The 13,519-nt window shown below is 44.0% G+C and overlaps 1 protein-coding gene across 6 annotated transcripts in view; it reads left to right on the plus strand.

The window, feature by feature from the left end:
• The window catches only part of ss18 (SS18 subunit of BAF chromatin remodeling complex), a 62,254-nt gene that overhangs the window by 13,865 nt on the left and 34,870 nt on the right, over positions 1-13,519 (plus strand). For all 6 annotated transcript variants that reach the window (XM_059977482.1, XM_059977439.1, XM_059977447.1 and 3 more), the window contains exons 4-6: positions 32-182; positions 10,418-10,633; positions 13,155-13,319. In XM_059977482.1, coding sequence (XP_059833465.1) covers positions 32-182; positions 10,418-10,633; positions 13,155-13,319 — 532 coding nt within the window. The remainder of the gene's footprint in view (positions 1-31; positions 183-10,417; positions 10,634-13,154; positions 13,320-13,519) is intronic.

Genomic DNA, 13,519 nt, shown 5'->3' on the forward strand with positions numbered 1-13,519 from the left:
TGTTAATTTTGTTTCTGCCCTTGTGTTGCAGCCTCCATCACAGACCATGCCAATGGGACCAGGATCAATGAACCAGAGTGGAATGAACCAGCTTCCCCACACACACATGTCAGCAGAGGGCATGGGTGGAGGGGGTGCCCCTGCACCTCACATGCAGAATCAGATGAATGGGCAGATGCCTGGTGAGTTGCTCCCTGGTGTGATTGGGCCTTGGTATAACTTTAGCACGAGTAACTCAGAGGACTGAACAATGTGACAAAGCTGTTGACGCTTCTGTTTGACAGCTCCAGCCATCTGGGTTTCAGCTCCATTGCTCTGTGTCTTTCTCTTCCCTGGTGCACTAGTTTCCTCCCACATTGGTTAATTTACTACTGTATGTTTCCCCTTGATGTATTTAAGTGGCTAAAGAACACAAAGGGAGTTACTGGATGTGTGATATTTACAGGGAAATGGTCATGATATTATACAGAACAGAAAAAGGCCTTTTAGTCAAGTCAAGTCACTTTTTATTGTCATTTTGACCAGTACAGTACACAGTAAAAACGAGACAATGTTTTTCAGGACCATGGTGCTACATGAAATGGTAGAAAACTACACTGAACTACGTAAAACAATACAAAAAACTACATTACACTACAGACCTACCCAGGACTGCATAAAGTGCACAAAACCATACAGGCATTACAATAAATAATAAACAAGACAATAGGCACAGTAGAGGGCAGTAAGTCCAGACTCTGGGTATTGAGGAATCTGATGGCTTGGGCGAAGAAACTGTGAGTTTGTATGAGGGGTGCATGGGGTCCTTCATAATGCTGTTTGCTTTGCGGATGCAGCGTATGGTGTAAATGTCAGTAATGGTGGGAAGAGAGACCCCAATGATCTTCTCAGCTGACTTCAGTATCCGTTGCAGGGTCTTGCAACCTGAGATGGTGCAATTTCCAAACCAGGCAGTGATGCAGCTGCTCAGGATGCTCTCAATACAACTCCTGTAGAATGGGATGAGGATGAGGGGTGGGAGATGGACTTCCCTCAGCCTTTGCAGAAAGTAAAGATGCTGCTGGGCTTTCTTTGCTATGGAGCTGGTGTTGAGGGACCAGGTGAGATTCTCTGCCAGGTGAAGACCAAGAAATTTGGTGCTCTTAACAATCTCTACTGAGGAGCTGTTGATGTTCAGCGGAGAGTGGTCGCTCCGTGCCCTCCTGAAGTCAACAACCATCTCTTTTGTTCACATTCAGAGACAGGTTGTTGGCTCTGCACCAGTCCATTAGCTGCTGCATCTCCTCTCTGTAAGCTGACTCGTCGTTCTTGCTGATGAGACCCACCACGGTCGTGTCATCAGCAAACTTGATGATATGGTTCGAGCTGTGTGTTGCAGCACAGTCGTGGGTCAGCAGAGTGAACAGCAGTGGACTGAGCACGCAGCCCTGGGAGGCCCCCGTGCTCAGTGTGATGGTGTTGGAGATACTGCTCCCAATCTGGACTGGCTGAAGTCTCCCAGTCAGGAAGTCTAGGATCCAGTTGCAGGGGGAGGTGTTCAGGCCCAGTAGGCTCAGCTTTCCAATCAGATGCTAAGGAATGATTGTGTTGAATGCTGAACTGAAGTCTATGAACAGCATTTGAACATACATGTCTTTTTTTTTGTCCAGGTGGGTGAGGGCCAGGTGGAGGGTGGTGGCGATGGCATCATCGTTTGACCAGTTGGGACAGTACATGAACTACAGGGGGTCCAGTGAGGGGGGCAGCAGGGTCTTGATGTGCCTCATGACGAGTCTCTCGAAACACTTCATGATGATGGATGTGAGTGCAACGGGACGGTAGTCATTGAGGCAGGACATTGAAGACTTCTTTGGCACGGGGACAATGGTGGTGGCCTTGAAGCACGTTGGAACGATGATACTACTAAGGGAGATGTTGAAGATGTCAGTGAGAACATCTGCCAGCTGGTCTGCACATCCTCTAAGCACACCGCAAAGAATATCGTTTGCTAGTATGCATAGGAGAATTGCCCTGCTAGTTCATGCTGACCAAGATCCCCACTTGCCCAAGTTTGACCCGTATCCTTAAATCTTTGCTATGCATGTACCTGATCATGTATTTTAAATGCTGTTATGTTAAAGCCGGGGAATGGATTTTTTTTTCGTTGAAAACTGCCTCTCAACTGTTGGGTCAACTTGTTTATTATTGTCACATACCAAGGTAGAATGTGAACTTTGTTTTACATGCCCCTCATAGAGATCATCACATCTGTACATTGATGTCATACAAGATAAAACAATAACAGCACAGAATAAAGCAGTAACAGAGAAAATGCAGTATGGACATAGGTCTCTGTCTCTGTGGCTCCCTCTCGTATCTCGGAGCAAAAAGCAATGCAGCAGACTGTAACAGCGACTGTCGGTCTCCCTTCCCGCTGTGAAAAGAGGTGATATTTCTCTGTCCCTTAGTGAGAGCGAGCCTGCCGGGTAAGCAGGTATTTTATGATTAGATCATGGTCTCTCTTTGGGAGCTTTGACTGGTGAACACTGACGCTTTTTGGTGAAATGTGTGTGTGGGGGGGGGGTTGTGGCTTGCAACTGGTTGTACGGGAGAGGGGGACTTTGGGGTTCTAATACTGCCTTTTGGGGTTCTGTTTGTTGTGGATGTCTGTGAAGACAAGTATTTCAGGTTGTATACTGTATACATTCTCTGATAATAAATGGAAAGGTTTGGAAAAAGGTGCAAGACGATGATAAGGTACATTATAAGGTCAAGAGCCCATCTTGTCATTCTAGGAGACTGTTCAATAGTCTGATAACAGTAGGACTGAAGCTGTCCTTCTGCCTAGTGAAAAGTGCTTTCAGGCTTTTTTGTCTTCTAACCAATGGTGGGGAGAGAAAATGTGAGGGGTATTTGATAATGTTGCTGCTTTACTGAAACATTGAGAACAGTTTAAAAACACATGAACCAAACTGTAATAATAAAGGCATATACCCAAGTGCAAGTCTTGTGTTTGCAGAACCTTCTGACCTTCGATGGGTGGTGATTAAACTATCCCATAAACCTTCTGCTTTACTGAGCCTTGGAGAGTTTTAGGACAGAAACCAAGACATGCTTCTCCCCAGAACAGTACATTGTCTAGACTGCAGGGAAAACATCCCACACTGGAGAAAGACCACTTCCTCTGGCAAGCAGCTGCTGCAACATGATTGGGCGGAGGGGGAAAGGAGTAACTATAATTGAAACCAGTTGGTTTGTAAAGCTTTCACTGCAGGGTGGTGGGGATAGGGAGTTCAGATAGTCCTAGAGTAGCACAGCATGGAAACAGACCTTCTTCCCTGCTGGCATTTGGCCCATAACTCTCCAAGCTCCTCCCCTCCGTGTACCTATCCAATCAGGCAGAAGATACAAAAGCCTAGAAGTCCATACCACCAAGCTCAAAAACGGCTTCTATCCCATTGTTATCAGACTCTTGAACAGACCTCTTGTACGATAAGATGGACTCTTAGCCTTACAATCTTCCTTGTTATGATCTTGCCCTTTGTTTACCTACACAGCACTTTCTCAGCAGCTTTACACTTTATTCTGTGCTATTGTTGCTTTCCCTGATTCTAGTTAAATGCAATCTGTACAAACGTTATACAAGACAGCGTTTTCGCTCTATCTTGGTACATGTGACAATAATAAAGCAATTCCAATTGTTCCCACCTAGACCACTTCCTCTGGCAGCTCATCGCCTTTGTATAAAGAAGTTATCTCTCTGGTCTCTATTAAAATCCTGGTAAATGGGTTCACTCTGCTTTATGCCAGTGATATTAAACCTGATTCTAATGAGATATGAAAGGAAACAATTTTTTTTCTGGGCGAAAAGGTCAATGATGGGGACTGGTCAAAGGAGTAAAGGCAAAATTCAATAAGTTGCTGTAATGGGACTGTGCTTTTGGAAAGGAAGGCTTAGGAGAAGGGCTTTCAGAAGGAACCAGATAACTGAATGTAATGAGCTGAATTGTCACCACTTTTTTTGATATGAAGACGTACTTTGCCTTGGAATGTGCTCCAGCCAGTTTTTAGACCATAACACCATAAGACATAGGAGCAGAATTAGGCTCTTTGGCCTATCAAGTCTGCTCCACCATTCAATCATGGCTGAATCTTTTTTTATCTCCTCCTCAACCCATTACTGGCCTTCTCCCCGTAACCTTTGATGCCATGTCCAATCTAGAACCTATCAATCTCTGCCTTAAATACACCCAACAACCTGGCCTCCACAGGTGCATGTGGCCACAAATTCACCGCCCTTTGGCTAAATAAATTTATCGCCATTTCTGTTTTGAAAGGGTGCCTCTCTATCCTGAAGCTGTACTTCTTGTGGTAGACTATCCTATCATGGGAAACATTCTTTCCACATCTACTTTTTGCAACAACTTCATTGAACGTAGAATAATAGCCACCTCCACGAGTTCCAGAGCCCATTTGGTACTTCTGTGTACACACATACACAACCCACGGTGGCCAGGTAGTGATCGACAACAGATCTTGTTCCTCTGAATTGTGATTCTACTGATCTCCAATGCTCTGTGTGTGGCTCGTGTTCTCTCTGTAATGGTGTCAGTTTCCCCTGAGTGCTCTTGGTTCCTCCCTATCCGGCACACACTAAAGCTGCAAGATTAGTTGAGAGCTGCAGATGGGTGGTAGAATCTTGGGGAGAGTTGATGGGATTTTGGGGAGAATGGAATGGGATCAGTGTACGTGGATGCTTGGTGGGGACTCGAATTGATCAGGGCTAGTTTCCGTGCTTTATGACTCTTGCCTAGGGTCCACACAGCCAAGGACCAGACCTAACATGTTCCCTGTCCAACTTGATTGCCAAACCAGTACATTTGTATAGCACTCTTTCATGGACAACTTCCCAGCATGCTTCACAGCAACATTATTAAAGAAAGTGTGACCAGAGGAACTTTGCTATAAAGTTAAAACTCACACTTTGAAAGGGAGAATAAAACTACACTTGTGTGAATCCCTGCTGCATCTGGTGACCCTGTGATCTCTGTCTCAGAGTCTGATGTCAAGGTCATCTTTCAAGAGGGTGAACCCCTGCAAGGTGTCAGGCCCTGTTGATACACCTGGATGGGGCTCTGAAAATCTGTGCCAGACAACTGGCAGGAGTTCAAGGACATTTTCAATCCCTCATTGCTACAGTCAGAGATACATACCTACTTCAAAAGGGATACAATCATCAGTGGCCAAGAAGAGAAGGGTGAGCTGCCTCCATGACTGTTGCCCAGTGGTGTTTATAACTACTTTGATCAGTGCTTTGAGAGGTTGATCATGGCAAGAAACAACTCCTGCCTAAGCAAGGACCTAAATCTACTGCAATTTGCTTATCTACAGTGGATACAATCTCACTGGCTCTCCACTCAGCCTTGATGATAGCAATTGTTACATCAGGCTGCTGTTCAACATCAGCATCAGGCAGCTCAGTACTCAACACAACTATACCCTAATCAATAAGCTCCAAAACCTGGTCCTCTGAACTTCCCTCTGCAACTGGATCCTTGACTTCCTCTTTTGGAAACCATGGTCTGTGCAGATCGGAAATTACACCTCCTCCTTGCTGACTATCAACAGTGGTGCACATGAAGGATGTGTGCATAGGCCACTGCTCTACACCCAAGACTGTAGCTAGGCATAGCTCAAATACCATCTATAAATTTGCTGATGATACAGCTATTGTTGGCAGAATTTCAGATGGTGACAAGGAGGTGTACAGAGTGAAATAGATCAGTTGGTTAAGTGGTGTCACAACAACATCAGTACTCATCGTCAGTGAGACCAAGGAACTGTGTTGACTTCAGGAAGGGGAAGTAAAGGGAACACACAGTCTTTCTCAGAAGTGGAAAGGATGGGCATTTTCAAGTTTCTGGGTGCCTAACAATCAATCCTCAGGGTCCAACATTCTGATGCAATTACGAAGTGGGCATGGCAATGGTTATACTTCACGAGGAGTCTGAGGTGAGACTTCCTTGTCTCATCTCACACATTGAACTCAGCTAGCTAGCCGGAAGCCATTCCCACTCTGAGTAGAAGCTGCATCCACAGCCCCATTAGAAGCTGCTTCTCCTGCTTTCTGCTGACCATATGCCTGGTAACTTCCTCACCCTCATCAGGTATTGAGGAGACATGGCAGAAGCACTGGGATGAGAGTGAAACAGGGAGACAACTGTACAAAATACAAAGGCAAGTCAGATACCAAAGAATATCAGGTGGGCATAGAAAGATAGAAGTGACCATCAGTCGTTTAAGACTTGGTCACACAAGTCTTAATTACACATTATACAAAATAGGGAAACATCCAACTGGGTTGAGTGAATACTGTAATCAACCAGAAACAGTTGAACATGTATTGATAAAATATAAGAAGTATGAAAGAGAAAGAGTGAAGATGATAAGGAGCGCTTCAGATAAACAAAAAAGACTGCTGTGGGTATAGAAGACATTTTAGGTGGGAGTTCAAGAGAAATATGGACCTATATCATTGACTATCTGAAAGACTCTGGTTTATTATATAGAATTTAGGGAATGCAATTCTTTTCATTCCTCCTGTTTATCAAACGATCCACACTCCAGTCTAGTAGGTGGTGGTAATGCACCTTAAAGCTGGTTTGCCAACTGCCATAGAACAACACAAGAAGGAGAAGAAAAAGAAGGAGTTTGAGGTGAATTGTTAAATCACCAAAGAAACTTCCGAATTTCTACAGATGAACCATGCACAGTATTTTAACTGTTTGTATCACTGTTTGGTATGGAAGGGCCATTACAGAGCATTGAAATAAGCTGCAGAATGTTGTAAATTCAGCTAGCTCCATCATAGGCAACAGCCTGCTCAGCATCCAGGAAATCTTCCAAAGGTTCAAAGGTCAAATTTAATGTCAGAGAAATGTATACAATATACATCCGAAATGCTTTTTTTCTTCGCAAACATCCATGAAAACAGAGAAGTGCCCCAAAGAATGAATGACAGTTAAACATGAGAACCCCAAAGCCCCACCCCCAGCTTCCCCCACTCCCGCGTGTAAGTGGCAGCAAGCAATGATCCCCCCCCCCCCCACCAGCAAAAAACAGTGCATTGGTATCATCACCAATGCACACATGGCATAGCTTATGTAGGTTTACAAAATATTTGACATAAAACTGCACAGATTAACAACAAAATAACATACATATTTAAGTCACTCAGTTATTTTTTCTCTCTCCTGTCTTTGGCATTTACCCATTCTTTGTAAACTCTATCTAGAGTAATAGAACTTCCATCTAGTTGATAGCTTTTGATTCTCATGAACATATCCAAATTACATTCACCTAAACGGTTTCTCAGCTTGTTTTTGAGTTGATTCATTAGGCTAAAGCCTTGCTCACAGTCCACACTAGTCTTTTGTGCGCACATTAATTTCCTTTGTGTGCTGGTTGAAAAACGTGTGCGTGTGCGCGCACACATGCACAACTTAGAGGGAACATAACCTTTGACAAGGGCCATTTGGGAGGTTGGTCAAGAATGTTCAGTCGCTTGGCATTCAAGATGAGGTAGTAATTTACATTAGACATTGGCTTCCTGAGAGAAGCCAGAGAAGGGTAGTGGATTATTGCCTCTCTGACTGGAGGCCTGTGACTTGTGGTGTGCTGCATCGATCAGTGCTGGGGCTGTTGTAGTTTGTCATCCAAATCAATATCCAGATGATAATGTGGTAAACTGGATCAGCAATTTTGTGGATGACTCCAAAACTGGAGGGGAGTGGACAGCGAGGAAGCCTATCATGGTTTGCAGCAGGGTCTGGGCTGACTGGAAAAATAGGCTAAAAAATGGCAGATGGAAATTAATGCAGATAAATGTGAGGTGCTTCACTTTGGGGGGATCAATCAGAGTACTATAGGTCTTGCACAGTAAGCGGTAGAGCACTGGGGAGTAGAACAGAGGGATCTGGATATATAGATCCATAATTCCTTGAAAGTAGAGTCACAGATAAACAAGGATGTAAAGAAAGCTTTTGTCACATTGGCCATAAATCAGTGTACTGAGTATAGGAGTTGGGATGTTATGTTGAAATTGTATAAGACTGTGAGGTCTAATTTGAAGTATTGTGTGCAGTTTGAGTCACCTACCTACAGGGAAGATATAAATAAGATTGAAAAAGTGCAAAGAAAATTTACAAGGTTATTGCTGGGACTTGAAGACCTGAGTTATAGGGAAAGATTGAACAGGTTAGGAATGTATTCTTTAGAACAGAGAAGATTGACAGGAGATTTGATAGAGGTATACAAATTTTTGAGGAATATAGATAGGGTAAATGCAAGCAGGTTGTTTCCACTGAGGGTGGGTGAGACGACAACTAAAGGTCATGGGTCAGAGGCAAAGCTGAAATGTTTAATGAGAACACAAAGGGAAACTTCTTCACTCAGAGGGAGGTGAGAGTAGAATAAGCTGCCAGCACAAGTGGTTGATGTGGGTTTGGTTTTAACATTTAAGAGAACTTTGGATAGGTACATGGATGGGAGGTGTATGGAGGGCTCTGGCCTGGGTGCAGGTCGATGGGACTGGGTAGATTTGGCACAGACTAAAGGGCCTGTTTTTGTGCAGTAGTGTTCTATGACTCTAGGACCTTAGAGTATGGAATGAAGTGCAGAAATCAGCAGCCAGTGGACCGATAGTGAAACATTGAGATTACCAACTATCAACACAGAGAATTATCAGATTATTACTGTACAATTAAAAAATGCGAAGACCCAGTCCTTACTGGAGCTGAAGCAGAGAATTTAGAAAGTAAAAAGAAGATTGGTGTAATCACACAATATGAAAATATGCCCTTCAGCCCACTGAGCACCCAGCACCCATTTACAATCAATCTTCATTGATCCCAGTTTATACTACCCACTTTCCCCATCAATTCCTCTCAATTTTATCACTCACATACACTTTTGGGGCAAATTTCAGCGACTAATTAACCTACCAATGTGGAAAACAGGCAGTCACAAGGAGAACTTATAAATTCCACATAGACAGTACCTGAGATTCGAATCTAGTTACCCTCACTATCTGTTTCACAGAATGGGCATAGTCAGCATGGATTTAGGAAAGTGTGTTTAGATAAATCAATTAACTTTCTTTTGAGATGGTGTGAGGCAAACAAGAAAAAGAGGAGGCAGTGATTAAGTGCATTTGACATTCAGAATCTAATGGAGATCCACACAAGAGGTTGTTAAACAAAATTAGAGCACATGGGATTGGGCTAATATACAATTAATAAGCAGAGCAGGACTAAATGGGTTATTTTAGGTGGGGAGGCTGTGACTAGGTGGGGTTCCATGGGATCAGAGGGAGGAGAGACGGCTCTTGAGGGATCAAGCCTGCTCTACCATGAAGGCCACTGAGTGGGTGGCAGCATGCCAGCTGTGGTGTACAGGCAGCAGGCATCCTGTCCTGGGCAGTCCTGACTGAACGATTAGAGTTGGGCTCCCGGAGGAAACTGCTGAGTCTGTGTATGAGCAAATTGGGCAAATAGAGTGACTTTAGGGGAACAGAATGTCTACCCCTTGCAGACATTCTCACACTGCATTCTAATGCACTAATCTAATCTGGAGGGTGATGTGGGTTGGATTTTTACTTCCACACTGTTGAACGTTTACTGTAATGTATTTGTAATGGAAAATTTGGAAGCATCATGGCTTGGTACGGCACCTGTTCTGTAAGGCTCTGCAGAATTGTGGACATCATTCAGCACACTGCAGAAACTAGCCTTTCCTCCATGGACTCTATAAACTACTTGCTACCTCAATCAAGCAGCCAGCCAGCATAATCTCACATAACCCCACATTTCTTTTTCTCTCTCATCCTATTGAGCTGGAGATGCAAAAGAACATTCCACTAGGCTCAAGAACATCTTCTACCCTGCTGTATAAGACCATTGGGCAGTCCCCTAGTATGATAAGGTAGACTCTTAGCCTCACAGTCTACCTTGCTATGATATTGAACCTTATTGCTTCACTGCAGTGCACTTTCTCTATAACTGTAACACTTTGTTCTGCATTCTGTTGTTTTCCTTTGTAAGTGATCTCTGTGATGGAGTTAGCTGTGTGGTTAGATGGCATCCAAGTGTTTTTCACTGCACCTCAGTACATGTAAAAAAATAAACCAGTTACGATACCTCTCTCTCATAAGGCGAATATTTGCGTAGGCACTAACTGAATCCTTTTCATAATATATCCACAATGAGAAGGGAGAGTGTATTATTAAGCAGTGGTGCTCCTAAGCAACTGGGTAAAATTTGGATTAAGTTCCAATCTGTCTTTGCCAAGTTCTGGTAGTAAAGTGTTTACTGCACTGAGGAGCCATCAAAGGTCAGAGAATATGCTTGGTAATAGCTGTTTGTTTTATTTCTGATGCCAGGTTCTAACCACATTCCAGTTCAAGGGCCGGGCCAAGCAGGTATGGCCAATTCCTCGGTCAACATGCCAACGAGTAGCCACAGCTCAATGGGAGGTTTCAGTCACTCAGTGCCATCATCACAAGGGATGCCAGTGCAGAATCAAATGAGCATGAACCAAGGGCAATCGATGGGGAACTATGGACCTCGACCAAACATGAACCTGCAGCCAAGCCAAGGTATTTCATCTCCTGATAGAAGTTTATAGAATTGAATGGCATAGATATAGTTGATGTTCAATCTTTTTCCACCTGGATAGAAATGTTAAATACTAGAGGATCTGCTTGTAAGATGAAGCGGCGAAAAAAAATTTTCTCTCTGCATCTCTGAAGAGTGGTGGGTGCCTGATGGAGTTCAGAAGGATAAGGGTGGGGCAGGGGGGAGTGTGGAATTGCATTGAAATTTACTGAATATTGAAAGGCTTGGGTGGAGTGGAGGTGGAGAGGACATTTCCAGTAGTGGGAGAGTCCAGAGAACCCAGATTCAGGGTTGAAGGGTGTCCCTCCACAACAATGTTGATGAGGAATTTCTTTAACCAGAGAATGATGAACCTGTTGAATCCATTGCCATAGCTGGCTGTGGAGACCAAGTCATTGGACATATTTGAAGTGGAGGTTGATGTATTCTTGATTAGTAATGGGCATCAAAGGTTATGGAAGAAGTAAGAGAATGGGGTTGAGAGGGAAAAATAAATCAGCTATAATTGAATGGTAAAGCGGATTCAGTGGGCTAAATGGCCTAATTCTGTTCCTATGTTTTATGGTCTCGAATGAACAGAGTGTCAGAGAGGGAATTGCAGAGTGAGTAGAACCATTGCCTCAAAGTTCCAGAGACTCACAAGTCCCATCCTGAGCTCGAGTGCTATCTGTGGGGAGTTCGTACATGCTCCCTGCAACCACACGGCTTTCCTCTGGGATTTTGATTTCATCCTATATCCCATTGACATGGGTTGATAAGTGAGTTGAATATCATAAGCTGTCTGTAGTGTGTAGGTGACTGGTGTAATCTGGGCACATTTGATGGAAGTTAATAAATTGGGATTGATGTGTCTGTAAATCAGTGAGTATGTGCACAGTGATGTTGAAATTTTGGAGTGGGGAATACTTCAGAGAGGTGGTCATGTGCTGGAGGATGCCTGAGCCATGAGAATGCAGGAGCAGGCCATTCGGTCCCTCAAACCTACACACACATTCACCTACACGAGATGAGGCTAATGTAGGGCTGATCTACACTGGCCTCATCTCGTGTGCCAGTTCCCCAGAGCCCTCAAATCTCTGATCTTTCCAAAATTCTCCCAATGATCCAGCCTCAAAACCTTTGCAGTGGAGATTTCCCGGGCTTCCCCACCTTTGAGAGGCCATGTAGTTGAACACGATAATTATGACAGTCAATGAGGAAGCAGAGGGCAGGGGATGCTTTGGTTGAAGTTGGCTTAAGATGTTGTATTGTGGAATGGATCAGGAGCAGTCAGCAACCTTGATATTCAAGGATCTAAGATGAGGCAGCCTGCTTGGCATCCCAACTGATCTGTCCTAACCTCCACTCCCCCTTCTAATCAGAGCTCCTGCACTCAATACCCTGTCTGATAAAGAGAATTTGCCAACTATCATCTTCACTACTCTGTCTACCTGTGTCACTGCTTTCAGGCAAGTTGAGTGCAGCATTAAAGCTGTCATTGAGTACTGGGCTGAATGGCCAGCTTGTGTGCTGCTTTTCTATGCAATGCATGATCCACTGGGAGAGATTAGGAAGTACTTTTGGATTTTCTTGTTTGTGGGATGTTGCAGAACTAGTTTAACCAGTTCCATGTCACTGAGGGGATGGACAGAATAGATGAGGATATAAGTACTTCCAATTGCACAGGGCATGGATTTCAACTAATTTACTAAGAAATTCAAGGTGGGGAAGAAAATGTAAGTTTTTTTACAACATTTTCTGAGCTGGGAGGAGGCAGATTCCAAGGACAATGGACAAGTATTGGAATAGGATCAAAGTCATAAGTCCAGCCAGGAAGTAAGTTGTGAAATGCTGCTTTAGTCTTAGACTCTTAAGTCACTTTCCTGAAATACAGGTGGAGACATGAGAGACTGCAGATGTTGGAAACTTTGAGGAAATCTATGGGTCAGTCAACAACCACTGAGGGAAATGGCCGTCAATCCTGATCAAAGCCCTTGACAAGAAGCAGCATCAACAGGCCACTTCCCTCCAAGAGTGCTAACTGACCTCTTCAGTTCTTCCAGTATTTTGTATGTTGCTCCTGAATTAAGTGCTGGGGTTTGACAATCAGCATCAGTGGGGAAGGCAAAGAGTTAATGACTTGTGTTGGTGACGCTTCATCCTTGAAGTAAGCAGGAATGGGAATACTGAATAATGGTGAAGGACCTGAAAGGGGTGTGGAAGGTGGCTGGAGGTAAATAGATCTACTGGAATGGAGCAGAGGAGCCAAATGACTTGTCTGCAAATTCCACATTGGGGCAAACAATGTTGAAGATGCAGATGCTGGAATTGGGAGCAACAAACAATTGACTGGAGGAACTCAATAGGTTGAGAGGCAGCATCTGTGGGACAGGGCTGGGGAGAGGGAAAGAATTGTTGACCATTCCTTTCCCTGCTGTCTGATCTGCTGAGTTCCTCCAGCAGATGGTCTGTTGGATTGGCTGAGTTGTGTTGTACTTTGTTACCTACTGAACTGCCTTTCAGGTCCAATGATGCACCAGCAGCCTCCTGCCTCACAGTTCAATATGCCTCAGGGAGGAGGACAACATTATCCGAACCAGCCCCCTATGGCCATGATGAATCCTGTTAACCAGGCAAATCACATGATGGGACAGAGACAGATGCCCCCATACAGACCAGCACAACAAGGTAAGTCTATAAGCATGATAGACTCACAGCTTTTATCACTGCATGTACACACGTTTTCATGGGTTACATTTTCTTATGTAAAGAGGGTTTCTTCTTTTTGTTAACTAGCAGGAATGCTAATTTACTGATAACGAGAATGGTATTCCTTTGTAAACCAAATGGGGATTAATGTTCTTTCTTCTGAGTCTGTAAGCTTTTGT

This window comes from Hypanus sabinus, chromosome 1 (assembly GCF_030144855.1).
Source record: "Hypanus sabinus isolate sHypSab1 chromosome 1, sHypSab1.hap1, whole genome shotgun sequence".
Classification (NCBI taxonomy): domain Eukaryota; kingdom Metazoa; phylum Chordata; class Chondrichthyes; order Myliobatiformes; family Dasyatidae; genus Hypanus; species Hypanus sabinus.